Source organism: Genypterus blacodes, unplaced genomic scaffold (genome assembly GCF_046128005.1).
Source record: "Genypterus blacodes isolate CSIRO-AG114 ecotype Tasmania unplaced genomic scaffold, CSIRO-AGI_Gbla_v1 ptg000107l_1, whole genome shotgun sequence".
NCBI lineage: Eukaryota > Metazoa > Chordata > Actinopteri > Ophidiiformes > Ophidiidae > Genypterus > Genypterus blacodes.
The window spans coordinates 931,000-958,961 of NW_027466911.1; the positions used below are offsets into that span (position 1 = coordinate 931,000).

General features: G+C 44.1%; 1 protein-coding gene across 2 annotated transcripts; it reads right to left on the reverse strand.

Annotated features, from left to right (window-relative positions):
* Positions 1-3,146: 3,146 nt before the first annotated feature.
* Positions 3,147-27,848, reverse strand: aplp1 (amyloid beta (A4) precursor-like protein 1). 2 transcript variants are annotated; one of them, XM_076160737.1, is made up of 17 exons: positions 27,607-27,848; positions 12,269-12,448; positions 11,114-11,243; positions 10,524-10,636; positions 10,075-10,271; positions 9,680-9,984; positions 9,005-9,132; positions 8,669-8,743; positions 8,415-8,573; positions 8,161-8,289; positions 7,609-7,708; positions 7,347-7,514; positions 7,229-7,249; positions 7,066-7,133; positions 6,900-6,965; positions 6,670-6,813; positions 3,147-6,060 (listed from the first exon to the last, which is right to left on the reverse strand). In XM_076160737.1, exons 1-17 carry the CDS (start codon positions 27,673-27,675, stop codon positions 5,962-5,964), a joined length of 2,151 nt encoding a protein of 716 aa, XP_076016852.1. In that variant the 5' UTR covers positions 27,676-27,848; the 3' UTR covers positions 3,147-5,961. The 2 variants fall into 2 exon arrangements, with proteins under 2 accessions (XP_076016852.1, XP_076016851.1); XM_076160736.1 differs by having other exon boundaries at positions 3,147-6,063.
* Positions 27,849-27,962: the final 114 nt, after the last annotated feature.

Genomic DNA, 27,962 nt, shown 5'->3' on the forward strand with positions numbered 1-27,962 from the left:
TCATCAAGGTAAATGACGCACCCTGATCTAAATTAGTGGTTCTCAAACTGTGGTGCCACTGTTGATACTTGGTGTAGGTGTGAATGTTAACTCTGTGTTGGCTTCCACAGAGAAAGGAACAGAAGCATTCGGTGTGAAACAAACACTCTTTAATGGGATTTTTTTTTCTTTTTTTTTTACACTTATCTGCTTGATTGGGTTTTAATTTCTCAAACTGCTTGCAAATACAGTTACACAACACGAGACGACAAGACGGCTTGTTTTACATTTTTGTTATTATACTAAACTATAAGAGAGGACATGCTCTGGTTGTAAGAAAGATGAAAGAAAGCCAGAGTCAGAGAATCTACTCAGGTACCCAGATTATCAATTAATTAATTCATCTCTGATTAATCTTCTCTTCTTTTTGTACTCAATGGTGTGTTTGACTTGTGGGGGTGATGGTTGTTGAGCGTTGCCTCCTTGCGGGTGAGATGAGTCTCCACTAGCCTCTGCCTCTCTCCACCTACCTGCTCCTCCAAGGTCTGCAGCACAGACTGGAAGTGCTGTTATGGAAGAGACGAAGCAGTTAAGGACATTTTATTTAAATTGCTAATATAATGTAGCTCCTCTGGATTTCTTTGTCAAATCTGAGTTTACCTCATTCAGGGCCAGTCGCTCTGACCTGGGCAGATTCTTTGACTGATTGTCTGCCTCGGCCCATTCCTTCATGATCTGCACGAGAGGACATGAATATAAAAATATGGCATACAGGACACACACTTTTAAGGGCTTAAGTAGAGTTTGTTTATTTCACTCTGCTCTCGTGAATCAATTTAACCTGCATACAGGCCGCTGACCCTGCCAGTCTGAGAATTAAGGGGTGAGGGCAGCAAATCACATTTTAGATGAACGCATCTTCTGTCAAAGGTCCAACCTGCCAACCAACAAGCCATTAGCCTCTTCTTCACCCTATGAAATTCACCTCATTAATGGGCTTCATTCTTTCTCTGTTTTGGCACGCAGGAAGTTGGCATGCTCGCTGTCATCCCCCGGCATCTCAAAATACACATCAACACCATCTGTGGGCCGAGGTGTAGTCACTAAACGGGAGCGACGGAAAACACAGATTATTCTCGTCACACTGGAACTGGTGAGTCACTCAGCACAGGTTGGAGGCTCTGCCCTGGGATCATGCTGCAGGGTGTGTTTGGGGTTTTCAGTAAAAGCTTCAGCTCGCAAAACCCCAGTGATTATTGTACACAAACCAGCGTCAGAAACTGTGTTCATTCTGCTTCCAATCGCTCCATATATATTATTTGCTGATGCTCATGAATCTTTTTACCGTCACCCCACTGTACCCATTTTTAATTTTTTTGCAACATAAAAGTCCAAAATCCAACTGCACAGTGCAAACAGTAAACTCCACAATCCCTCACCTCTACACTACACACACCCAGTATCTATTATAACCTATTTGTCTGTATGTATGTGTGTGTACACCTGAAGCTATGTTGATGGAACATTTAGCTTTCCTGTGAGTACAGCACACAAACACACATACACAGCACACACTCAGGAGTTTTCAACCCGTGACTATTTATACAGCCAATTTTTCTGTCTATAATATTTGCACAGGTCTGGACCTCGCTAGCCAAGGATCTTTTATCACAGACACTCAAAGAGGTGATCACTAATCTGTATGCTTCATTCCTGGGAGGAGCATGAGGATGCATTGCTTAAAAGAATTTGTACAAATCAGAGGGAATGTGACAGACTGATGTGAGAAAAGACTTAGTGGGGGTTGTGATACTCACTGCTGTCTCCCTTTGTTAGAGGTGGTAAGATGGTCTGAAGTCTGGTAGGGACCAGAACCGATCTGTTTCTTTAACTGCTGCCTCCTCCTCCTTCTCTGCATCATCCTTATCATTAATTTATTCCTCCTCACTGTAGGTCACATCAGCTTCCATGTCAGCAGTGGGGCTTGGTGTGTCACTTTAACACAGAAAATCGTGAGTCACTCATTGCTCTTCTAAGGAATCATACCGAGGGGACGGGAAGCTTACATAGAACCGGGCTTTCCACTGGCCTGAGATGTGACTGAGGAGCTAGAATGAAATGGCAAAATCATTCAACAAGAATGAAAAGAGCCATTTCTGTTATGAAATACCTGACTAAAAACGAGTGTGCACAAATTCAGTTGATTAACTCTACATTTTAAACAAAATGATGACACTGGATTGGCATCAGAGTCAAACTTTCTAACTGCACCTGCATTTAAACATGCAGCTTCATCCCTCTATTGTGACTTTACATTTATCATATTAAAGTATTGCATGTTTTTTCATGCACAATAGTCCACATTCACGTGCATGCTCTGTAGTTTATGTGCATAAGATGAAAAGCATCAAGTTAGAGACCTTTACTGTACATTGTGAAGCTAGCTGTCCCCCTGGTGGTTGTTAATAAGCATTACACCGTGAGGCTGCTTTGTGTGCCTGTTTACAGTTATACATATGGTGGCAGTGGAACAGGAATAAGAGTTAAAATAACGTCACTGCATGAGTCACAAACATCTCAGCGGACTTCTTTTGTTTTCTTATATGTCATTTGCATTTGGCACACAACAATGGTCTGTTTCATATTTGTTTAATGTAACATGTTGGTTCGTTTTATAACATGCTCTTTTAAACAAATCTTTTTAACTCAGTTAGGATGTGAGCTAATGTCTTTGGCCTCACAGCAAACACACAGTGCACCTTATCTCCAATCTTAGATTTCTATCTTGTAGAAAGTGCAAGAAACTAATGTAAAGTTTCCCCAATGCATGAAATATAAATGAAAGCACGATCTTACACGTTTGAATTTTAGATTTGAACATTGTTATAGCAAATACTTTCTCCTCAGTGTGTATGTAAACACTTTATGCTTTTTGAGTGTGCTTTAGGTGTCTTTTTCCATATTAGGAGACTTAGGAGATGCAGAAGCAAAAATAAATCATTTTCCAGTTTGCGTAAATCAGAAGGTTTCATCTCTTTGATTGTGGCGTTGACATCATCAGGGTAAATAACGCATCCTGATCTAAATTAGTGGCACTTGCACAGAGAGAGGAACAGAAGCATTCAGTGTGGGAGTGCGGAAGCAATTCAGTAAGCACAGAAACACTCTTTAATGGGTCATTCTTTTTTATTACACTACTAATCCGCTTGATCAGGTTTTAATTTCTCAGACTGCTTGCAAATACAGTTACACAACAGAAGACAATTTGCCAATTTTGAATGTGTCTGATTATTTCTGGAGCATTCTTTGGTTAAGGTCTGAATGAAAATGATTCTATCGACATCTCTAAAATCAATGCGGTATTATTGAAACCAGACAGACACTATCAGTATCTAACATTTAGTTGCGCGTCTTTGCTAAAGCAACCTGTACAAGAATGGAATAATTTGGTTGTGCTTAATGCCACACCTTGTCAATTAGGTCAAAGGCATTGATGCCGGTCTAAACTTCACATTTTTTCAACTTAACAAACATGTCAGTATTTTCTTACACGAGCTTCTAAAATTACATTACAGATGAAAAGCATGACCCTTGATCCAACTGATTATTACATATAAATAAAAAAAAACAACAGAATAATTACATCCAAAACACAGCATTGTAAAAGGCAATAATGCAGCAATTAAATTTGAATACCGTTGTATATATTCCATTGGGAAGTAAGGGGACAGACCAACAAAGAAGTCTAGAATTGGCCAGAAGACGTACGTACAAATGTGAGTTGAGTAACTACAGTATACACCATTCTAAGTCTGCTAAATGCTGGTAGGAAACCTTCAGTGGTTTGGGAGACATAGGCAAGCTTATTCTCATCTATGGTTTCAGTAGTATCATTACAAGATCGACTGACTTAAACTGTGAACATACGACATTTTCATTCACTAACGTAGCTGTACAAACTATACAAGGGCTATGACTTCTCTTCACCTGTCATAACACAAGCACGACCTGCAAGTTATCTGACTAACGGCAAATAAACAATTAACTCGAACTCAAATTGTCTTTTTTTGCTTCTTTATAAAGCAATCTTTACAAAAAAAAGGACAAGTGAAAGACGTCTCTTTGCTGACAGATACAGGTGTTGGGTTATAAAAACCTTCTCCGGTAACAAGTAAATAAAAGAACTCTAAACTGATTTCTGTATGGACCGTCTGTACCATAGCTTAGAGTTACAGCGATGGCAAAAGCAACGTCCCAGTATGTGACCTTCCTGAACCAGGGCAGTTTGACAGTATGAGGTGGTCTGAGGAAGTCCACCTAAGCAAGTTAACCATCCAGCCAGCAAAAGGGGGGGCCGTCCCTCTTTACCTACGCGTACAGGATATGGCGTCGATCATACGTACGTACATCAAACTACAACGCGTCATTCTATGAACACAGGACCAAGATTCTGGGTCAAGTCCCACGATGTCAAACTGGCAGCCAAGCAAAAGATTTAAAGACATACATTTTTGTTTAACTACGACCATGCCTGAGTGTGTCAGTGTTCATGACTTTATACACACACACACACACACACACCGACACGTCACATGACTATAGCTGTGGCCTCTCTTTGTACTCAACTAGACTAAATGATACATCTACGCTTTGAAGTCCACACCCGCCAACTGTGACATTAAAGTGGCTGCTACAGGATGTGATGAGGAGTGTGTTCGTCAAAGGTGTTCAAACGTCACTAATCCAAAAAAGGTCTACGAGGGGAATGATGCGTCACTCAAAAGAAGATGGAGTCTCAACATCTACCTTAAATACATTCAGAAAGAAGTTTCTGTGTCGTTGTCTTGTGCTGGTTTTTACAACAGTCCGTTTTCAATCAGCCATGTTAGGAAAATGTTTCTCCCTCTCGTTACAGCACAATGTACTACTTTTATGTATTTTTCCGTTACATCGATGCAAATTAACCATAGAAATGTCTACATCTAGTCGTATGTATTTCCGAAGTTATTTACAGTGTCCATTTTGAACGGTGACGTTTCCAACTTTTCAAAAGCAATAACGGGAACAACACAAATAAACACAGCAGCATCATACACCAAGTCATGCTTTCATTAAAATAACGGACTTTGATTATTCTATTGTACAGCTCATCGGGTTAGCATTCAAAGAAATTAAACTCATTCACTTACTAAATTAGCCGAATGGTATATTTTGCCAAATAATAAGACGTCCAAAACATGACGAGTCCAGTGTTTTTGTACCATCAGCTCATAATTCTGTATCGACTAGTGTGGTCTGTTTGCCCTTCTGTTATCAAATGAAAGTCAGCGACCTTGAAATGTCTCGCATTCAAAGTAAAATCTTCCACATCCTCACCTAAAGGTAGCGTCTTAATGTGAGCGGTATAGTTCAATATAACAGTAGCGTGTGGCTGTAAGGTCAGCGTGATGATTGCCCTGGTATCAACAACTGGGGATCGATTGAGAGTTATACCGTCATCTGTCTGTGCCGTCACTCACACTCATCTACACAGAGACTTATATTCAACTGTGGTACAATTTCGACAAATACTAATGAAAAATAAAACACTATAAAGCATTATGCACCGTTCAACATTGAGGAGTGTTTAGGGCGGGGCAAAGGGTCAAGTCATGCCACTGAGATGTTTATAGACAAGTGAATGTTTATGAAAAGCTGTTTCACTGCTAATGGAAAGAGCATCATCAAACTCTAACCCAGAGGAGTATTTGATTACATTAGGTGATGAGGGATGATACATTTTTCATTATTCACATTCTGGTGAGGATGATCGGTCGTTGTTGGTCATTTACAATGAGTTTGGGACGCACCCCGCTGTTATTTAGATAATTAATTGGTGAGAATACATCTTAAATCCATCACGGGGTGTGTGACTGCCGCCATAAAGATGATCAGAGGGGGGAAGCGTGTGGCTGGGCATGACTTGTTGGCACCCCCAGTACCTCAGTTCATTTGTTCAAAGAATTTGTAAGTGGGGTTTTCATAGCCGTGGTTTTGCATTTTGTTGAGCTGGCGTTCTTCTGGGGTCAGCATTGGGTCAACCTGCTGCGAGACAGAGAGGGGCTTGAATTATTACACACTAAATCAGTAATCGTGACTTCAAACTACAAATCAGTCAAATACTCAATCAAAATCAAATCACCAACATTTGGTTTTGTCTCATACTTTTTACATTAGTGCAGAATGTTTTCCAAAGCCTGACAGGTTCTCCTGCATTCCAAGCTCATATTGGTTTCCATCAATCAACATTCAGACATTTTGATTTTGGTAAAGAACACATTTTGTTATGATTGTGAATGTTTTTGTTGCACACTCTTGGAACCTTTTCCAAACATTCCTTGGTTGTGCATTACAGGATGTGCCAAAAATACTACTTAAGACAAACAAGAAAATGTGGGAAAATGGAAAAAATGCATCCGCAGGAATTTTCGAAAACAGTCGCAGCTCTCAGCTTAATTTCTTGATGGATTATTTAATTTCACAGAGCAGTGAAATAACTGTAAACCAATATTTGCCTGGCTGTCTGGAATGCGGGAAATCAATGTTGAAAACATTATGCAGTAACATAAAATATGCAATTTTTTGGTTAAAAGACAAAACTACCAGCATGTTCCTCTGCATTTGTTTTATATGAAGGGCACGGCGTCGTACCTCTACAATTCCATGACTGATCGTGCCGTAAGGCTTCCTGCGCACCAGCAGCAGGCTGATCACCATCACCATGGCGATCGCCACAGCCACCACCAGCAACCCCACCATGGCACCACGGTTAAATGTCTCCAAAGCATCGGGTTGCTATGGAAAAGAAAACGTGACATGATTAAGAAAACAAAACATTAAATTGTCCATTCTAATGTAGCATAGAAACATTGGGATGTTACCAGTTCATCTCTCTGGATCTCAGGAGTCTTGTAGACAACCTGCTTGAGCTCCACAGAGGTGTTGATCTGAGTACAAGACAAATGTGTAAGACCCAAGAACATCTTTTAACTTAAAGTGTGACGTAAAACAATCTGTTTAGACTGATCAAATTGATGATTGTCTTACCTTTTCTTCATATTCATAAGTATGGCCTCTCTCAGAAGCAGTATAGTCGTATTCATCTACTGCAGACACTAAACATGAAGACAGAAAAGCATCAAAGTTTAACAAAAGTAATAAAGCAGACTAACAGACCAGATTCTTTAATGGTGCTGTGTGTCCAGCTTACCTTTCTTATTAGGCTGTGGTTCTTTGGAGACAAAAAAAGAGAAAACCACACAATTAGAATGGACTTACAGATGTTGAGTGTGCAGGTGTGTGTATGAGTGCAGTATATGGATGTGTACCAATGCGGGGAGGATAGGGCCTGTTCTGGAAAGCTCTCTCCTCTTCCTCTTCATCATCCTTTTCCTCCTCGCTCTCAGCTGGCAAAAGCTCCTCGGTGGTGCGTGTCTCTGAGAAAGAGGTGGTCATGAGCTCACTGATGTCTCCTCGCTCCGCCTTGACCAGTTCCTCTACAGAGGACAGAAGCACAAAGGTCACACACGACCCCCTAAAGCTTTCAACTCTAATGACGGAGAGTTATTGCGTCACTGCAGGTTGGCGTACGGATATCATTGTGCAGCTCCTCAGCCAAGACAGGAACCTTGTACAGCAAGGCAAGACTCTGGTTCATCCTCTCCTCAATCACGTGGAGATGTGTGTACACCTGTAAAACAAAATGTGCTCTTAATTCTGAGTCTTCTGAGTGTTTTTGCACTCTACATACAACTAGAAATACATTTCCTAAAGAAAATTCACTGATTGCAATTGCTGAAAGGTTTTGCAGAATGCTGAAGAAGTGCGTTGAAAGATTGAAGCCTGAAGGCCTGAGAAATGTCTGAATGGTTTCTGTACCTGAATGAATGAATGAATGAATGAATGAAGAAGTTACAAGCAGTTTAAGTGACAGCTAAAGCTCAAATCCATTTGAAGCAGCTGCTTGTTGATAAACAACAGGTGCAGCCAATTAAGCAGAGCCACAGAGATGTCATAGTCGTGTCTGGCTTCCAGCAATCGCAGTAATTATGTACGAATTGATCCCCCCTCCTCCTCCAACCCCCCACTCCCTCGCTGATACGGTCTGTGGAAGATTCATGACACACATGAACAGAGACACACCTGGAATTTCATCTGCTCGGCCTTCTGGGGGTCGACAGCCTCGATGTGCTGGTAATGCCTGAGTGTGTGCCTGCGGTCCTTCTGCTCTGCAGCCATGTATCGCTTCAGAGCCTGGAGGACACGCTCGGGCTGGGAGACAGAGGTGAAAGAAGGTCAGGAAATGCCACAGGGGGGAGATGCACTCAGGCACCCAGAAGAACTTATTCATTTCTGATTAATTTTCTCTTCTTCTTGTACTGGATGGTGTGGCTGACCTGTGGGGGCTCCGTCTGTACAGCAGCCAGGTAGCTCTCCAGGGCCTTGCGGCGGTTGTTGTTGAGCGTTGCCTCCACGCGGGCGAGATGGGTCTCCACCAGCCTCTGCCTCTCTCCACCTACCTGCTCCTCCAAGGTCTGCAGCACAGACTGGAAGTGCTGTTATGGAAGAGACGAAGCAGTTAAGGATATTTTATTTAAATTGCTAATATAATGTAGCCCCTCTGGATTTCTTTGTCAAATCTTGAGTTTACCTCATTCAGGGCCAGTCGCTCTGACCTGGGCAGATTCTTTGACTGGTTGTCTGCCTCGGCCCATTCCTTCATGATCTGCACGAGAGGACATGAATATAAAAATATGGCATACAGGACACACACTTTTCACGGCTTAAGTAGAGCTTGTTTATTTCACTCTGCTCTCGTGAATCAATTTAACCTGCATACAAGCCGCTGACCCTGCCAGTCTGAGAATTAAGGGGGTGAGGGCAACGAAGCAAAAAAAATCACATTTTAGATGAACAAATCTACTGTCAAAGGTCCAACCTGCCAACCAACAAGCCATTAGCCTCTTCTTCACCCTGTGAAATTCACCTCATTAATGCGCTTCATTCTCCGCTCCTCCAGGTCTGTTTTGGCACGCAGGAAGTTGGCATGCTCGCTGTCATCCCCCGGCATCTCAAAATACACATCAACACCATCTGTGGGCCGAGGTGTAGTCACTAAACGGGAGCGACGGAAAACACAGATTATTCTAGTCACACAGCCTGCAAGAAGCTGGTGAGTCACTCAGCGCAGGTTGGAGGCTCTGCCCGGGGATCGTGCTGCAGGGTGTGTTTGGGGTTCTCAGTAAAAGCTACAGCTCGCAAAACCTCTGCAACTATTATATTAGTATGAATGTATTAATTATACTATATTTCTCAGCGTGCATTTGAAGGTTCAGTGACTTAAACAAGTGTCTCCAGTCCTTTCAGCTTTTTAGGATTCTGTGATCGTTGTATTTGATCCAAATATTATTTCTAAAGTGCTTTTTCCTGCACTCCTGCCTAATTTGACCTCATAAATTTCACAAACAAATCCAAAGATGATGCATAAGGAATCAGAGACTAACATGGAAGCTGTGATGTGCTGAGTTTAGTATATTGGAATTAGAAAGAAGTGGATCATTTATAAACTTGGTCTTTATATCAGTGAACCTGGTGTGTGACACTGTTTCAATTCAAGCATCGTGGGAATGTGGCGGACAGATGTGGGGGTTGTGATACTCACTGCTGTCTCCCTTTGTAAGAGGTGGTAAGGTGGTGGGGTTGCGTCCTTTCTCATAGTAGTCCAGATAGTCTGAAGCCTGGTAGGGACCAGAATCGATAGGTGTGTACTCATACACGTCCGGTTCTTTCACCACTGCTGCCTCCTCCTCCTCCTCTGCTTCATCCTCTTCCTCCTCCTCATCATTGACTTCTTCCTCTTCGTCTTCTTCTTCCTCCTCAACCACTTCGTCATCTTCCTCCTCAATGTAGGTCTCATCCGCTTCTGTGTCAGGAGAGGGGCTGGGTGTGGGCACTGTCACTTTAAGGCTGAGCGGAAAACATGAGTCATTTTATTTTACAGCAGTAAAATCCAATGAAAGAGTAGTTTTGTACGTGATCCCGTAATGAGTGACTTACATGGAACTGAGCTTTCCACTGGCCTGAGATGTGACTGTCTGAGGAGCAGCAGGGACAGAATCTGCTCCGTCTGTCTCCACCTTGACGCTGGAGCTCCCTCTGCCTGGGCAGCACACATACTCCACCCCCCTGAAATGGTCTTCACACGGCAACAACATCCCGTAGCTGTGGAGCTCCAAGCCGTTTGCGGTGCACGCCTGAGACAGAAGTGGGTATGATGAAGTTGATGAAGAGTTCTGTTGTTATAAAATACTTGAGTCTGCACAAATGCCATTAAATAACTCTATATTTTAAACAAATTTCATATTGCATTGACCTAATTGCAGATAAAAAGCTGTGTGAAGATGATACTAAGACTGCCGACGCTGTGAAGGTGTTTCAAACATACAAATATACATCAACATTCCTGCTTTACTTTGGCTCTAAACCCTTTATTCTCTCATCCTCACCTCCTTAGCAATGTTGTGCCAGTACACGTAACTCTCACAGGCGTCCATCTGCGTGTCGTGGAGAAAACGGCACCTGTCAGGAACCAGCAGGGCCTTGCTCACGTACTCGCCCTCTGCAGCAAGGAAAAGGTAAAATGAAGGGCAGCGGCGGGAATATCATCTGCACCGGCATTTAAACAAGATTTCCTTTAATATGAACAAAGACACAGAGTGTAAATGCAGGGTGCAGCTTGAACATAAACCCCATGCATGCTGTAATTAAATGCATTGAGGCATCACCTCCAGCACTTCTTAACTAATCTCCATTACATTACATACATTATATTAAAATATTGCATTTTCTTCTTCTACAATAGTCCACCTTCACATGTATGCTCTATAGTTTATGTGCATGAGACTTAAAGCGTCTCAGTATTATTCCTTTCCTGTACATTGTGAAGCTAGCTGTCCCCCTGGTGGCTGTTAGTAAGCATTACACAGTGAGGCTGTAATTATGAGAAAAGAGGCTTGTTCTCATCTTGTAGAAATAAAGCCTATGTGGTGTTGATATTGACAATGACCTAATGGCAGTGAGTGGTGTTGACTCTTACCTAGACAGCGGTACGGCAGGACTATGAAGGGGTGTGTCTGGCAGTGGCCCAAACCTTTCTTACACCAGGAAGGGATGGTCACAGGTCTTAGTGACTCTTCCACATGGGAGATCTGAAGAGCTGGATACATCTGCACGTACAGAAACATGCAAAGAAGACAAAGGTAGAAACAGACACACAGGCAGATGGATGGACAGAACAGAGGGATTGAAGACAAGAGGTGTAGAATATCAGGACAAATTGGTCAGAGAGGGGGATGGGGGATGGGATAAAGGTAGTGGGGAAGAGGCAAACAAGGGAAAGAGTCATGCAACATATTCTCTGGCTCACTGAACCACTTACAACACGCTGTGTAAGGCCTTTGTCTCTACACCGTGTAAGACGTGGCATACTGAAGTTGTCATTGCGGTGAACAATCTCATCTTTCAATTTTCCCAATTTCACATCTGAGTACATTCAATTAAAATCAAGTCCAATAATTTGAAGCGCAGACTCATAACAAGGTTTAATAGTGTGAGAAATTAAGATTGCTCGGGGTTTGATCTTGCATTAATTTCTTTTGTTTTCCACCAAGGTCCACAAAAAAGTAAGGCTTCTGTGAAAAAGCAATCACAGATGCACAATGTGCCCGCTAATGGCATTTACAGTCCACTCAGGGACAATGGCTGCTGCTCTTTATAGCCGCTATGCCTCTTATTGCCTCCAGATGACGCAGGGTTGCAGTTTGTGTTTGATCATGAAATCATTTTTGAAGGAGGAATGTGGGGGGAGTACATGTAGCACTGATTAGCTTACAGCAGACATTATAGAGTGCACATATCGGGTAACACGAGGAAGAAAGGAGGATGGTGGCACAAATGAAATATTTCAATATTCCAACAGACCACCATCACTGTGCTATATATAGTCAAATATATAGATTCGAGAGGACAGGTGTTAGACAAACCAAATTAGAGAGAAAGAACAGGAAACTTTAATTTTGAATAAAAGCGGTGGTGATACATTGTTCTGATACACAGCTCCTTATATGATCCTGGCCATTAAGGGTGATCCTCATTTTGATTATGCTGATGTTAGTAGTATTGATCCAGCCTGGTGTTCATTACAGTCTTTCAAGTTTATGTCATTTCCCTGATGAGGAGCTGAGAACCTTACCTCCTGGCAGTAGGACAGGATTTGGTTGGGCTCAGTGAAGCAACCCTGGCGGCCCTTTGGGTCCGGCTCCCACTGGCCCGTCTCTGTGTTCATGTGTAGGAGCTGATGGCCGCAGAACATGGCGATCTGCGGCTCTGCCAACAGGGGGCCTGGCCCGTTCACCTCAGCCATGGCCAGAGCCTAGAGAGAGGAGAGAGGAGGGGAACGAGAGAGGTGAGGACGAGTCGATACAAACACAGTGGCAGACAATATTGAGTTTGAGGCCGATCCAGGGAGAGCAGACTAATTCCCAAATGCACTCCAGTACTATCCTACATTAGACCAAGGGTGTAAGCAGGTGTTTGTGTGCAAGACAGAGTGAGTGAAGGATCGAACGTTCAGGAAGGATGTGAAAGTGAATGCACACAACAACTGAGTGCACTACAGCACACTTAAGAGAGAATTGGCACATCCAAAAATCAGTGATGAGCCAACAACACTTCATATGGCAAAAAGCTGAAAGCGGATGGCAACAAGAGCCAAAGAAAAGCCTGAAATAATGACCGCCGGCCTGTGCTCCCTGTGTTTGTTGACAGCACAGAGCGGAGTAGAGAAAAGAAGAGGCAAAGAGGAAGATGTAAAGATATACACAGTATGTAAAGAAGTGCTCTCTCTCGCTCTCTCCTCCTCCTCCAAGCAGCCTTCTAGGATGTTGCTATTGATCGTGGGATATGTTGCCGCTGCCTGGGGGAGGGCCCCTGGGACCCCACATGGAGGAACAAACAGCAGCTGGAGCTGGGAGTCAGGTGTTAATACAAGCTCATTGACCGATGGGGCACTTCACTATATTAACACACACACAGCACAAAGAGAGAGGAAGAGAGAGAGGAAGGAGAGGCAAGAGGGAGTGGGTTAAGTAAGGGTAGATAGGCCCGAGACACAGAAGACAAAGCCTCAGAAAACAACAAAAACGATTTTTCAGCAGAGAAGACGGAAAACCGTAAAGTATTTCTGGAATTGACAGTCAAGAAAACCGACAAACGACATCATCCTTCAGTGTCTGTTAAAATCCTCACACACTGTTCTATCAAAGAGGCGGAAAGTCTCCTGCAGGTTGCGTAATGAAAATCTAACATGGGTTTGTTAGGGCATAATGTGACAGCAATTCTAATGGTGGAAAACATGTAATAACCTTTGCTCGTCAACCTTGATTTCCTGGCAGCCTCGAGCCTGTGAAAAAGCCCATATCCTTTTATCTGCGTCGACAGACAGCGAGACCGGCTGACGACAGACGAGATGAGCAACGGCGAGCCAATTAGAAGGAAGTTGCCCAAAGGGGAGAAACTGAGGCGAAAAAATGCAAGGCGAGTGTCGTCTGATCAAAGGGAAGCCCCGCTTTGACCGACCAGTGCTAAAGTGTTTGAAGTGCTAATTAAAATTCATATAGAAATTATAAATATCTGAGAACCTTTGAGTAAATGTACAATAAATAGAATGAGCTCTGAGTGGCCTGTGCATTAGAATGATGTTTAAAAAGCAGATTCCTCACAGATCCCTTTCACACAGCAAACCAGATTTGTGAGAGGAGTTCACAACCTTTTGTCCAAAGGTATTTGTAGTAATTTCAATACATTAAAAAAATCTGTTGGCAGACTATACAGTTGCTTGAGATATGCAGTGCTTCACTTAGAACAACATGTTCAAACCCATGTGATGATTGAGCAAAGACTAAACTTAAAATCATAAACAGACAATTGTGGAGAAACTAAAAAACCTTAAAAAAAAAAAAAAAGGAACATAAGAAAGCCAACAACAATTAAAATCTAAATTAGAAACAACATGTTTTTGACGACATCATAAAGTATATATGATGTAGGCTAAAATGTGCTAAAACAGGTCTGGGGTTAAGATGTGTGAACATGTGAACGTCGTCATTGTCTGAAAACAAAAAAAACCTCAAGTGATTTCACTCCCATAGTTGTTGTTCATCTCTCCTACAAAAACTGAAGGATTAATGGTGCGTGCTGTACATGGAGAACGCTGATTCTGATCTTTTTATCGGTTATTGATATCTGTAGAGCAAGGTGGACGTGGATGGCAGAGCACAGGCAAACAGTGCTGAGGATGCTGAAACAGTCGTTCTAGTGTAGCTGCTGAGCTAATGTCTAAACAGATATATCTCTTTGACTCAGGGAAGGTCAGCGCCACAAAAATACTTCCGGATATTTGAGAAGATAACCTGGCAGCTCCCTCTGGTCCGGCTCTCTCATTCTGCCTGCTCTCCACTACTGCACTTGCAGAAAATCGATGCTGAGCGACTGCAACTGTATCGCCGCGCTCCCCTAAATCAATAGCAGTCCATCAGGAGCCTGAGGCCGTGACCTCCGCCGTGGCAAGGCCGCACATCCAATCTTCACTCTGATGAGGGACCAGATTAGATCTCCCTCCTGATAAATCCAAATTAGATCAAAAGGAAAAATGGTTTTAAGATTTAGGTATGGCTTCGCCTCCCTTCCTGTTCCTGACCCAGTCTGAGGGATAATCACGCCTGCTTCACATGCTGTTCAGCACCGCCTACGCCCATGCAGACCTCATCACATGACAACCACTCAGGGGTTCACGTCACACACACTCCTCTACCCACTCTGCTCTGCTGTGCGAACGCCACACGGTAACTATGTAGGCACACGGCAACAACAGTAATTGTCATCCGCCTGCGTCAGTAGAAAATGACCAAGAGGAAAAATACTTTACAAATCAAACAGCAAATCAGGAGCCTCTCTATTTAGTAACACCTATTTTTCTCTATCATCAAACAAAACAGTATTTTCGCAACGCCACAGCAGATTGACGACAGCATATTTATCTAATTTTTGTTCATTAAGCATTAAATCTGATCACAAATCATTTGTATTACATTTTTTGGTGCAGGACAAAACCTCACATTTGTTGGAGCTGTTGACAAAACAGCATGAAGCTGTTTTTGTTAAAAATTGTCAGTCAACCGTAAAATCTAACTAATAAAGCAGTGGAAGTGGAAAAGAAGGAAACCAGGTCCGTGAAGGTAATGTGGTTTATTAATGGATGGTGAAATGTCCTCTTCCCTCAGCTCACACTCTGCATTATTACAGGGCTACTGACAAAAAGCCACAGACAGTCCTCTGTTGTGCAGGATTAGGCTTTCATTCACAACTAAAAATAGCTTTTGCTACAGTGTATGAGTCAAAGTCTTCTGCCTTGATTAAGCTGTTTGGGCCTTGTTTTATAAATGTAAATTGCAGCTGAGATCCACTTTAGGCAGACGGATATGCAGTGAAACATTTGCAACGTCTTGATTGTTCGCAATCTCCATTAGCCTGCAGAGAGTTAAAAGTGTTCTAATGCGCCCACATAGCCGTGTAAGGCAAACTCTTGCGAAGCATCCTGGTCCGATTGGATTCACAACAATGCGTCACAATCTGTCAACAATTACGCTTCTTTTCCATGACAACAAGCTGCTGAGACGTTCTCCTCCGCTGGTTACTTTAATAAGACAGATAAGACTGGATTTCTCTGTGAACAAACCTGGTAGCATGTTGAAATTGTGTGATTCAATGTGTGTATTTGTGCGTATAGGGGGGTTATTGGCAGCACGGTCCCACATATCATGTAGTAGTGCTGAGGAAGCTGAACAAGCAGACAGTCGTGAAGCCTGACAGTGCCGCATCATTAATAACGCCTGGTGACATTAATCCACAGACGTGCAGAGCTGCTTCTCGCTGTAGTAATCACAAGTGTGCCTCTGTTGTCTCCATAGCAGAACACATCACAGGAAGGCAAAGAGAAACCAGAACACAGCGTGAACCGGAGCAGATGTGATGGCAGTTGCTTATTATATTTTCAAAGATATTCTTCAAGTGGTAGAAGATGAAGAAACCCAGTGTGAGAGGGAATTTGACATGTAGATAAATGTAATCTAGTACAATAATCAGCACTGCCAGTCTGTGCTGTGCTTGGGTCAGGACAGTACCCACAGTATCCATGTACATGGACATGTACAGTGCATCCACCCTGTCCTAATTAAATTTTCAGCACCTGTTCCACCCTTATGTTGCAGGATGACTTCATCCCCTGTAATGATGCAACCTCCTCGTCCTGGCAGGCAAGTCGGGGCAGTGGAGCCAGAGGGGAGGAGCCCACCCATCATTTGTCACCTTTTACAAGTTGCTGCCAGGCTGCACAGTGGAGAGCCGGTCCATAAAGGCATCGGAGGCTTTTAGCAGACGGTGGAGTCGGTGGAGTCCTCTGGTGCTGCTGTGCTGGGACCAACGTGTCATGTATGAAGTCGCACACAGCAGCTACAGGTAAATATAGACTCTGGATAGAGGGAGATTCTAGGGAATTCACTTGCTACCTGGTGATTAACCGGAGACATCAGACCCCTGAGGGGCCGGTCCCCACCTAGCAGCAGGGACGCTGGACGTCCTAACTAAGCAAATGCACTCCCACAATGTGGTGACAGTGTATTCAACCAGCAGCAACCTTTGAATTCACTTAGATAAAATCATAATTACGCCTCACAGTACAACGGTTACTTTAATTTTTATTTAAGACACAAATGTGCTTTACATTGATACCATAGAGCTGAATAATCATGGTCGCGGAACTACCAAGAAGCTCCAGTAGGCGATGTCGTTGCTAAATAATGAGCCAGAGCAGCCTGGTATTTGTGTAACATTGTACACTGGCCAATTGCCACAGTAAGTGCAGAGAACACACACTCGTGCACAAATAGGCCATGTGCACGGATGCTCATAACCTATCCCAGCATGACACACATACACACACCTTCCTGAGCCTTTCCTTTGTGGTTCTCTGCAGCACAGATGGCAGAATGGTGGGTGTCTTCCTGCACTCGGGGCGCCTCCCTCACACTTACATTCCCTCTCTCATCTCTCTCTGCCTCGCCTCAAGGTTGAGCTCAGCCCGCCCCAGACACCCAATCCTTGACATCCCTCTCGTCTCGCTCTCCCTCCCCAACAGCTTTTCGCACAATGCCTGACACTTTGCCGTTTGTTCTCCCTCCCCCGGCTGGTGCTAAATGGTCAGATAGATTCGGGAGCATTCATCATTGTAATCATGTTAGTTAATTATTCATAGGCTCCATCAGGCCTCTTCCTGGTGTAGCATGTAGTTATTAGAGAGCAGCAACATTAGTCTGCCAGACGAAGGGACACAGGAGTAGCTAGCTCTGCACATTGACACTCATTATTATATTTCTCTGACTAATGGCTAATTGAGCCCATTAATTTTCTATTATGAGGAGACTGATGGGCAGAATGGAAAACATATAACATTCATATCTTGTGGTTAGACTGCCTCCTCCCAGGCACACACAGATGTAAAGCCACTGAGTGAACACTGACCTGAATACCTCATTTTAGCATTTGCGCACCAGCTATTCTGCTTTTGATTGCGAAGATGTGCGACATCATGTCCTGCTCTGAGTCAGTTTCATCATTCCAGATTACTGCAGTCCGGCCTCCAGCTGGGCACACCGGGAGCAGATGGCCCCATAATCACCAGGGTTCATTTAGGTCTTTAAAAATGCAGCCAACACCCAGATCCCAGTATTTGACTTAATCTGACTGGCCTAAAATACAGAGCGGCAGCTGAGAGCAATGCTTCAGAGGAAATGTTTTACCACTGAAGGTTGTGAGGCTGAACTGGTTCCACTGGGGTGTCAAGATTTCCACCTTGTATCAATCTACTGCTGCAGCTTGGGAACAGCAAAGACGCCACAACTGAATTTTGAATTATTCTGCAATGGTCACGACAAACATCCCGGTTCCAGATATTCTCCTTTCCTCTTTCCCACGTCATCACACAACAATGAAAACAAGCACGACTCACAGAGATCCACGTGATTCCGTGCGTGGTCTGTTGGAGCTCAATGGAGGGACTCTTTGTCAACATCGTGACAAATGCCTCTTCTGAGTCATGGACCATAATGATGCCACACTGTCTATTTTCAGTTAGATCAAAACACACACACACACACACACACACACACACACACACACACACACACACACACACACACACACACACACACACACACACTCACAGACAAAGGGTAGTTAGACATTTTCACAATCCTCTCTATGGCAACAGCAACAGGAGAGAATAGCTGGAAACAATCAACGCTCGTTATCATGTTTTTAGAAATCCAGCCTGGCACAGTTTGGGAGCAGTAAATGCCTGCGTGCTTCAGCCTCTGCAGCCAAACTGAAACAAACTGGTTGTTTTTCTGGTATCACTGCTGATTAAATTCTGCCGTTGCATAACAGCGCTGAACCTCCCTAAGCGTTGCAACACGGAAATACCAACAACTTAATGCCAAGCACTGTAAACCTGCAGATGTGATTTCGAACCCAAGAGCTACCTCGGGGGAAATGGATGCATCAAAGGATTAGTGGAGATTTGAGCATTGCAGCTCCGTCTGAAACACCCGAATGTCAACACAATTGCCACTAAATCAGGGATTTTCAGCGGGCAGATAGAGACACAATGCAATCAAAGCATCCAAAACAGAATTTATACAGTCAGTAAACTCAAATGGCGAAAACACTATTTGTGATTCGCAGGTTTAATGTTATGATTTATGTTAACTCTATTAAGATTTTGTTCTGTATTATTGCTTTTTCTGCACGGTTCCACACCTCTCGGTTTGGATGATGACAGCCTGTGTAAGGGAGCGAATTTTCATGACAGAACAGAGAGATTGCTTTAATCATGAGGTCACAACAGGCCAACCAGAGTTTGTTTCATTATTGTGCAGCAGCAGCAGCAGCAGCCTGACACACTGACAGGCTGAGCTGAATCTCTTGATCAGTGTGAAATGGTTTAATCCACCACTGGAACCAAACCTCAAATTTATCAGGTTAAAGGAGATTAGTAGGTGAATCAAGAAAGAGGAAGCATATTTATGAGATAATCATTTTCTTTTTTCTTTGTTTTTACAGTTAAATAGGGGCTTAGACACGGTTATGTTTTGATCAAGGAGAGCCTGGCAGCCTTAAAACACCAACGTAATGCCCCTGGAGCATGTTTTAAGTAGATTAAGAGAATTTCAGAGCTTAGATGACGGCGTCTTTAGGTTAAAAGACTCAAATAATTGATCCACTTAAAGACATGGCAGTCTTCTTCTGCGGTCTCCCTGACAAACAGCAGGCAGTCAGCATCAGTAGGATCTGACGCCGCTCTTATGTTTCCGTGCCGCTCTCTTATCTCACGCTCGGGGCCCTCGCTGCCTCTCAAGCCCGTCGCTCTGTCTTTGACTCTTGTTTTTCAGCCAATCTGTACTGCAGTTGGTCTCCCTGGAGTTTCTCTTTTGGATCATTAAGACACCTTTTTACTTTCCTGTCGATTTCACGCGTGTATGAGGATTTCACGTTTCCTCTGCAGACCTGTCAACTCTGGATGTCTTCAAACATCTGTCAACAGGGTGAAATGACTTCATTATCTATCTATCTATCTATCTATCTATCTATCTATCTATCTATCTATCTGGCAGTTTGGAGAGCAATCTGGGGTTGAATCATTCATACATCTCCTCCCGTCTCTTATTTATGCACATATACAATTCTGATTGCGCCCTCCTGGGAGCTCGTCTAGCAGATGCATCGTATGGAAATGAAGCTTTGAGGTTACGTATGCGACGTGTGTCGTGTGAGCCACATAAAGAGACGACAAGCGAGAGGCTGAGCGTTGTATGGTTGTGTGTGTATGTATGGTTGCTGCGTTAGGGTGTGTGACAGAGGCCCCCAGATGTACGCCCAATATAACAAATACATTGAACACCACCATAAGTATCATACATCACGTTTAACTCATATTCACAACATGTCAGAGGCATGTGGCCTCACCGCAGTGGGAACAAACGGGTCATGAACCCCCAGTGACGGCTTGGAAGGTGAACCACTGATGTTTAAAAGCCACTTTGACCCCCACACGCGCACACACACTGTGAAGACACATCGAGCGGACGACCTCTGCCCTGGTCTCACTGGCCTGCGCTACATCGCTGGCTGTGGCTCCGCTGAGGCCGCACGTGCTCCCTCTACACAAACAGAAAGAAGTCTAACCAGTGAGGAGAGCGAACATGGCACAGCTCGCCTAGCGACGCGCCCCAGTGCTTTGCATCAGGCTGCACCCATTGACACCCTCTTCATCTGTCTCCCTCGCTCTGATCAGGCCCATATGCACACATTTTGTTTTGGTTTTTTTTTAGTTCTCACTCCTCTACGTTCTCCCTCTCAGCAGCATCACTTGGCCACTGAGGCCGGTTGCCATAGTAACTCCACCCACAGGAGCCGGCTACCTTCCCTGTTACCGTAGCAACTGGTTCCCGACAGAATTTCAAGCATGTCACTCAGTCTCTCTCTCTCTCTTCCTGCTCTGAATGCCCCCCACCCCCATACACACACACACACACACACACACACACACACACACACACACAAACACAAATGAGTCTCGATATGTTTGGTTTGGTGTTCTATATTTGGTGCATCGCTGTTGGCTGGTTTTTATAATTGGTTAGCTTTCCTTATCATTATCTGCTGGATGTTTACAAGCCATTTCAGTGACTTCTGCCACCCTGGTGAGCTCTGCTGAGGTGGGCGGACTTCATCCCAAACTACACAAGACAATTTAAAAAACTAGGCATAAAGAATCATATATAAGAATGTCTAACATTTACCACATAGCAAGTAAAATGAGTTTATAGAGACGAATAGTTTGTATCATTCAAATTATGTCTGCTTATTGCATTTAACTTTAATAGTTTTAGACGTATAAATGAGTGACATCAATTAATTGCGATACAACACTGCACAAAATATTGGATGATGCCGTTCTTGCTCTTTGGTTGAAGGTCATTGTGGTGAATCACTGGCTGACTTAACGATGCGTCACATGTTCCATCTGAGGCGTCTGCTGCTGCCTGTTAGAACACGAACGCTCATCTTTCCACCTCAACTTTAGCTTCTTCCGATCTAATGTCCGAAATGTGACAGATACATTTGATCATATAATCAGTACCGAAAGATGACTTAACGTATCATCTTCAGTGATTCGATTCATGTTAGATCTCCAAATTAATGCTGCGCGTCAACAGGGTAAGCTCTTTTGTGAGAAAGTGTGAGTTTCCATCTCTTGAGTTCCCGCTTTGAAATTCCGTCCAAAACCACCGCTGAAATTATTTACCACATGTTCTCTACGCTTTTTTGCTCTGTTTGTTACAGGACAAAGACAAAAGGTCTCCAGGATTAAGAAGAAGTGGATCCAGGTCAGGGCCAGTCTGGGTCACATCCTCACCAGCTCCACAAGGTTTCATTCGGGATTAATATTTCATCAGAGGTTTGCGTTTTCAGCTACATTTGAAGTTTTGTCAGGTTTATTTATGGTTTGCTTGGTGGTTTTGAAGACCAAGCAATGCTGTCTTATGTTTATCTGCTAGTAGATTAACTGATTAATAGGATTGATAGTCATTTCTGATCCTCCTATCAAGGTCATTCAAGTTATTTAAATAAAGGGAAACTGTAAAATATTTCCGATTGATGTATATATTGAACTAAAACATATAAAAGATGAAAAAAAGGTCAACATGCATCATACAACAACAGATAATAGAGGAAATGCCGGGCGGACGTGTCCTGTCCTGCTCTGGCCGAGTGTTATTTTAGTCCAGGCCACTCTGGCTGTGCAGTCTGCAAGTCTGAGCGGCAGGATCACTCAGTAGAGTAGTAGATTAAATATTAGTATTATCTCATTTCCTCAGGCCATAAAGTCTCCATCCATCTGAAAGGAAAATGGCTTAATCATTGAGACAATCTGTAAAAATCCCTCGCCAGGCCACGGAACCTCCATTTATATTTTATACGTTTATTTTATTGTTTTTCCAAGCCACAGCTACACTAAATGTGATCCAATTTGTCAGACAAACTGGTGAGTATTGGATGTTAACTGGCTGCAGCTTGATGACCCTGAGCGGAGAAAGGAATCAAATCCTCTCCTCATCGCTAAATGAATCTTATCCTGCACTACCAGACGGCTTTTATCATCTGCAGCTGTTTGCACTACCGGTTTAGTTCCATAGTAGCAGGCTTGCCTTTGGACAATCTTTACATTCTGCCTCAACAGACATTAGTAGGTCTCATTTTCTGAAGATACACACGCTATCTTAAATGAAAAATGCATCTCAACATCACTAAATAACTGCAATTGGCATAACAACCCATCATAATCATTCAAAGATTCAGTTAAAAATAGATTTGATGCAGTTAGATTCACTGCCTGGTTCCTCCTATAAACAAGGTTAGAAAATGAAAATATTCCTCAGTATTGAGAAAATGGTGCAAACTCACAGAAATGCTTAATAGCAGCTTGGTAGAGTTTCTATTTCTCTCCACCTGATGATTAAAGGCCCAATTACTGCTGTTTATTTGGTTCAGTTTGGGTCTCCAGAGTCGTTCCTCTGCTCGGTGCTTGATGATCCTTCACCAGCGAGTCATCACATTGATTTCTCTGCGGTTTGTTTTTGGGTAGGGCGGCGTAAAACTTGGCTTCTCACACACGCTGTTTACTCTGGCTGGTTGGACCTCGTCAGGACTGCCTGGGCAGGTGGTTTGATATGTTTATCCCATAGCACAAGTCGCCTTTGTTACCACAGCAACAACCACACTACCTGCCTCTGTCCTCTGATTCGCATTGTACCTGTTGCCTCACTATATTTCAGCTGGTTTCCCCACTGTCACTGCTCCAGCCTCGGTATAAGAAAAGCTCCATTCAGCCATGACTGACTGAATACACCTGTGTGGGTGTGCAGGGCCGTTAATGGAGACGGCCGCCTCCTACAGAGGGAAACTGGGTTGATGAGAGGAACTAAAGCTCTACACAGATACTTAGTGGGCTGTAAAATCAAAACAATGAGCTAAAAGCAGCTACAGGATGATAGGTTGGGTAATAATCCCGATTGGTTATTAATAAAGGCTCAAGTACATTAGTAAAATATACTGAGTGTCCAAAACCAGTAGATGCTGATATACAGACATAATCAAATCTAAATATAAAGAGAAAGATGGCAAGAGCAGCAAAAGGCGGATACATTTTAATAAAAGGTGAGTTTGGAGCATGAATAATGAAGACGAATGAAAGTAAACAGGAGGAAAGGGAAAGGATGTCACTGGCCACTGAAAATAGCCCAGATGGGGGAGGCAGTGTCCCCAGAGCAGGTAGGGGAGGGGCGATGGAGGGGGGAGGGGGGAGGGGGGGGGGGGTCTGAAGATGAATGAGAGGGGCCGAGGCAGGGAGGAGACTGGGGGGGACAGACAGGGAGACAGACAGACAGGCACAGGGGGGAATTTCTTTTGTGTCGCTACTGTAGCAAGAATATACCAGGAGGTGTGTGTGTGTGTGGGGGGGTTTGGGTGCTGCTGGGGACTGGGAGACATAATAAAGAGCAGGTAGCACGGTGAGAGGCTGCGTGACAAGTGCCGAGCCCAGCCGACCGGCCGGAGCTCAAACCTTTCCGTAGCCTTCAATAATTCATGCTCCTTCTCCAGCTTGCCATCTTTATAAAGCTGCCAGTGTGTGGCCAGTGGGTCCGTCTGTGTGTGTGTGTGTGTGTTTCTACAGAGTCTATGCGTTTCTGGAAGGATCTGGAGGTAGCTTGTGTGACTTAATTGTGTATGTTCATTGTAGGTGCATCCTTGTGTGAAAATGAAGTATGAGTGAATAGAGCCGCTGCAGGAATGCAGGCAGGGAGGAACAAACAGCCCAAACATCACCCCAGTCTACCTGTTATTAATGCTGTGTAGAGTCTGAACGCTGTGCCGGCGTCTCAGAGGAGCCAACAGCCGCCCCACACGCCCTCTCAAGCCCTGCAGACATGGCCGTTATGGAAATTGGATGTTGCAGTCCTGCTTTCATTCGGCTAAATGCTGCACTCTCGCTGCCATCGCCACAGGGTTTTTACTACCCCCCGCCCCACACACACACACACACACACACACACACACACACACACACCCCTCCCCGTCTCATCTCAAGTCCACCTGTGAATACATGTACATGACAGAGATGGATCCCTGTGCCGTCCCAGCTGCTTGAGCTGGTTAGCAATAGGGTTTGGTTTCTGCATTAACATGCACTCCGCCCTGCAGCCCACATAACATTCTACATGCTCTACATCACTGACTCCTCTCTCTCTCTGTCTCTCTCTCACTTCTCTTTTCCCTCCTGAACATGGAGGACAAGTGTTATCGCCACACTGCAGATGTTTTTGTGGGGGCTCCTCTGAACCCTCCCAGTGGCTGCGGCAGGACCAACTGCTCGTTCGGCCCTAGAAATGCAGCCCATGAGGCCGATTAAGGCCTATGACTGTGGGATGTGAGGACCTCAGGGTGCAGAGGTAGAGGAATCTCCTCCAGGCCAGGCGAGATACAGTCAACATCTCCCTCCCTTTTGGTGACACCGGCCAAAGTTGTGGCATGTATGAACACGTACAGAGCGCACATGCATGGACCCAAACTACAGAGTCCCCAGGATAGAGCTCAGCTGTTACATGCAAGGAATCAAACTTGATCTAAAAGCTTGGAATGATGTGGGTGAATGATTAACAATAAGCATTCTTACTCTGAGAATTTGATTTGAAGGTGTTCTTCCTCCTTGACACGCTGTATGTACCAGGCTGAGGAATAGAGCCATCAAATGTGCTGCAGCATCAGTTTGTAGGGTGACAGGCTATAGACATGATATGAAGTGATGAGCCCGGCATGCAATCATTATTAAACCGCAAGACTCGGAGGGAAATATTCACTTTGCAACTGGGAGTCGTAATTTGAACATTTTCAAGAAGGCCGACAAAACAACATTTAATCACGGCTTTGACAGCGTCGTATATAACGGACAGGAACGAGGCTGTGCAGAGGAGCAAACGCAGCTGAACGACCGCTAACAACAATAATCCACAAAACTCTCTGACGACACGACAGTCAGCGACAAAGGAAAGTTAATCTGCCGTCGCATTCTGAACAACACACACACACACACACACACACACACACACACACACACACACACACACACACTCACACACCACTCCGTCAGTGTTGTGGGCTGCAAGAATGCCCCAAAGGCTCCATTAATGTCATTTGTTCATTTGTCACCTCTGGTAATGGCTGAACTGCTGAGGCACATTTACAGCACTCTGTTCCTCCAGCACAATGTGTGTAGCTCCCCTTTCACAGTGACTCTGCAGGATTTAATTCAGGTCCTGTGTGTCGCTGCTGCCGGATGAGGGGGGGGAAAAAAAATATTGCGATACAATGAAAGGGAACGTTTTATGCCCACTGGCACACATGTATGCTACAGAATGGCCAACATGCAGGAAACCATTAGTGGAACCCGATTATCTCTTGGCTCCAAAATTAATTAAGTGAGAGTGTGGCAGCGTGTGTGTGTGTGTGCGTGTGGCATAGAGAGAGAGAGAGAGAGAGAGAGAGAGAGAGAGAGAGAGAGAGAGAGATTTTTTGTACGAATCCTCCTATGTTACTGTGTTCAACTACACTGATTTGGCGACTCACCTTTTTTCTGTATAAAACTTTTTGCATGAGAGGTTTGATGGTTGAACTAATCACGAGAGAAACAGGAATTCAAAGAGCCTCACAAAACACAAAAGGAAACGGTTTCATCTTGAGTCACACACACACACACACACACACGCGCGCGTTTATGTCACGTGTGCACGTCAGCAGCTCCTCTGCTCAGGTTGTCAATTAGCTAAATGCTTCACGTAAGTGCTATTAAATCTGTGGTGTCCTGGATGTAAAGCTTGGCAACAACGTGTGCGGACAATTAAAGTGACAACACATCCTGTGGAATATAAAGTCCATTTCCAAACTACGTATCTATACTACTGAATACTGAAGGTGAATTTGTCGTGTACTTGTATGTAATAAGACATTTCCTCACCGCAGACACACATGGAACCCATGGATAATAAAAGAGAGATGAGCAGGCAGTATTTATTAGGACTGTAGTCTAATCCAGCCAGTCATTGTAATCTGCAGTGTAAACCTTCATGGGCAGGTCTGCTTGTACAAACTTAAAGCCTTTTTCTCAGCACAGCAGTAATCCCACTAAGGCTCTTACAGCAATGAAATTATGAATATGGTTTTATGACTAATACGGACTCAATGTGGAAGTACAGCCAATTAATGACTAAATACTCTGGGTAAGTAGAGTATTTGTAAGCATCAGTCAAGATTTGGGGCTATTCAGTCTGTATTATCTCACAGCTTTCAGGATTAGATCAGATTCATTCACTCTCCCATTCAGGTGGAAAGTGTGTTTGACCTGGAGCGCAACTCCACCTGGATCATCGTGACTCATCTCCTCTCCGCACACACGCACATTCACGTACACACACACGTACACACACACGCACTCACCCTGACATGTAATTGCATGCCTTGATTCCTTCACAAGGGAGATTTTTAGTGAGTGAGTCAAGAATTATGGAGGAATAAAGTTGGAGTCCATCAATCCGTGACGACTGGTGACTCGCTGGATCTCAACCAGCAGGTCACGACTAGTCTCCGTCACACACACATCTATGGATTTACAGGCATGAATGTGCAACAAATCGTTTTATGCTTTTATCTCTTTTTATTGGACATGTGTGAGGTGTGTGACAGCAGATCGGCCCTCAACACACTCTGACTGTAAGGGTTAATTCTGTATTCTAGTCAGTGGGACTTTAATGAAAGACAAAATCTAACACAGAGCGATAATTAAATCCAGGGCTTCATCGTCCTGTCGGATGCACCCCTCCTAAAAGGAAGGAAGGAAGGAAGGAAAGAAGGAGGCAAGCTCCAAGGCCAGATAAGATGATAAGGTGTCCCCCCACGGAGCAGAGAGCTTTGGAACAATTAGGCCCAGACTTGGCGCAGCCTGGCCAGCACAAGCCTCAGAGTAATGAAGCCTCTTTTACATCCTCATCCTCAGTGTAAACACGCATCCAGGCTGTATGTGGATAGCGACAATTGCATCCGGGATACTGGGCCTTTTTTGCGGACAAAGTGCCATTACTCTTGTTGACATAGGACGGAGCTGGAGGATGCATTTGCAAATTAAATCTGCCCCAGATAAGAGTGCGTGTCAGCAATATGGAGACGGAGGAGCCAGCGGGCATGTAGGATGAGAACAAAAACGGCTCTTTTCTCACAGTAATTTCGACATACAATACTAGAATACACACAGAGGAGACGGGGAACAGAATCTATACATCACATTTAAAATCCTCCGGTTCTTACCTCGACGTTTTCCCAGGCACAGCAGGATAACACAGCCACCAGTGCAGCTATTGCGCTATTATGTCCCATTTTCACGCCTCCTTCTGCTTCTCTTTGTGACGAACTTGTTTTAATTTTAATACAACTGAATCCAACATACGCTATCTGGTTACATCAGCTGAAAATGATGTGGTGGCTGCGATCGTCCTGTGATATCTCCTGCGTCTGCGTCCTGCGCGCCCCCGCCGCTGTGCTCTCCAATGGCAGCCCGGGCTCCTGCACGGCGGCGCTCTGGCAGAACCAAGCCCAGTTTCTGCGGGTGTTTAGCAGCCGCCCGGCCCGCTCTGTTCTTAGCGAAGAGAGACATCTGGTGGTGA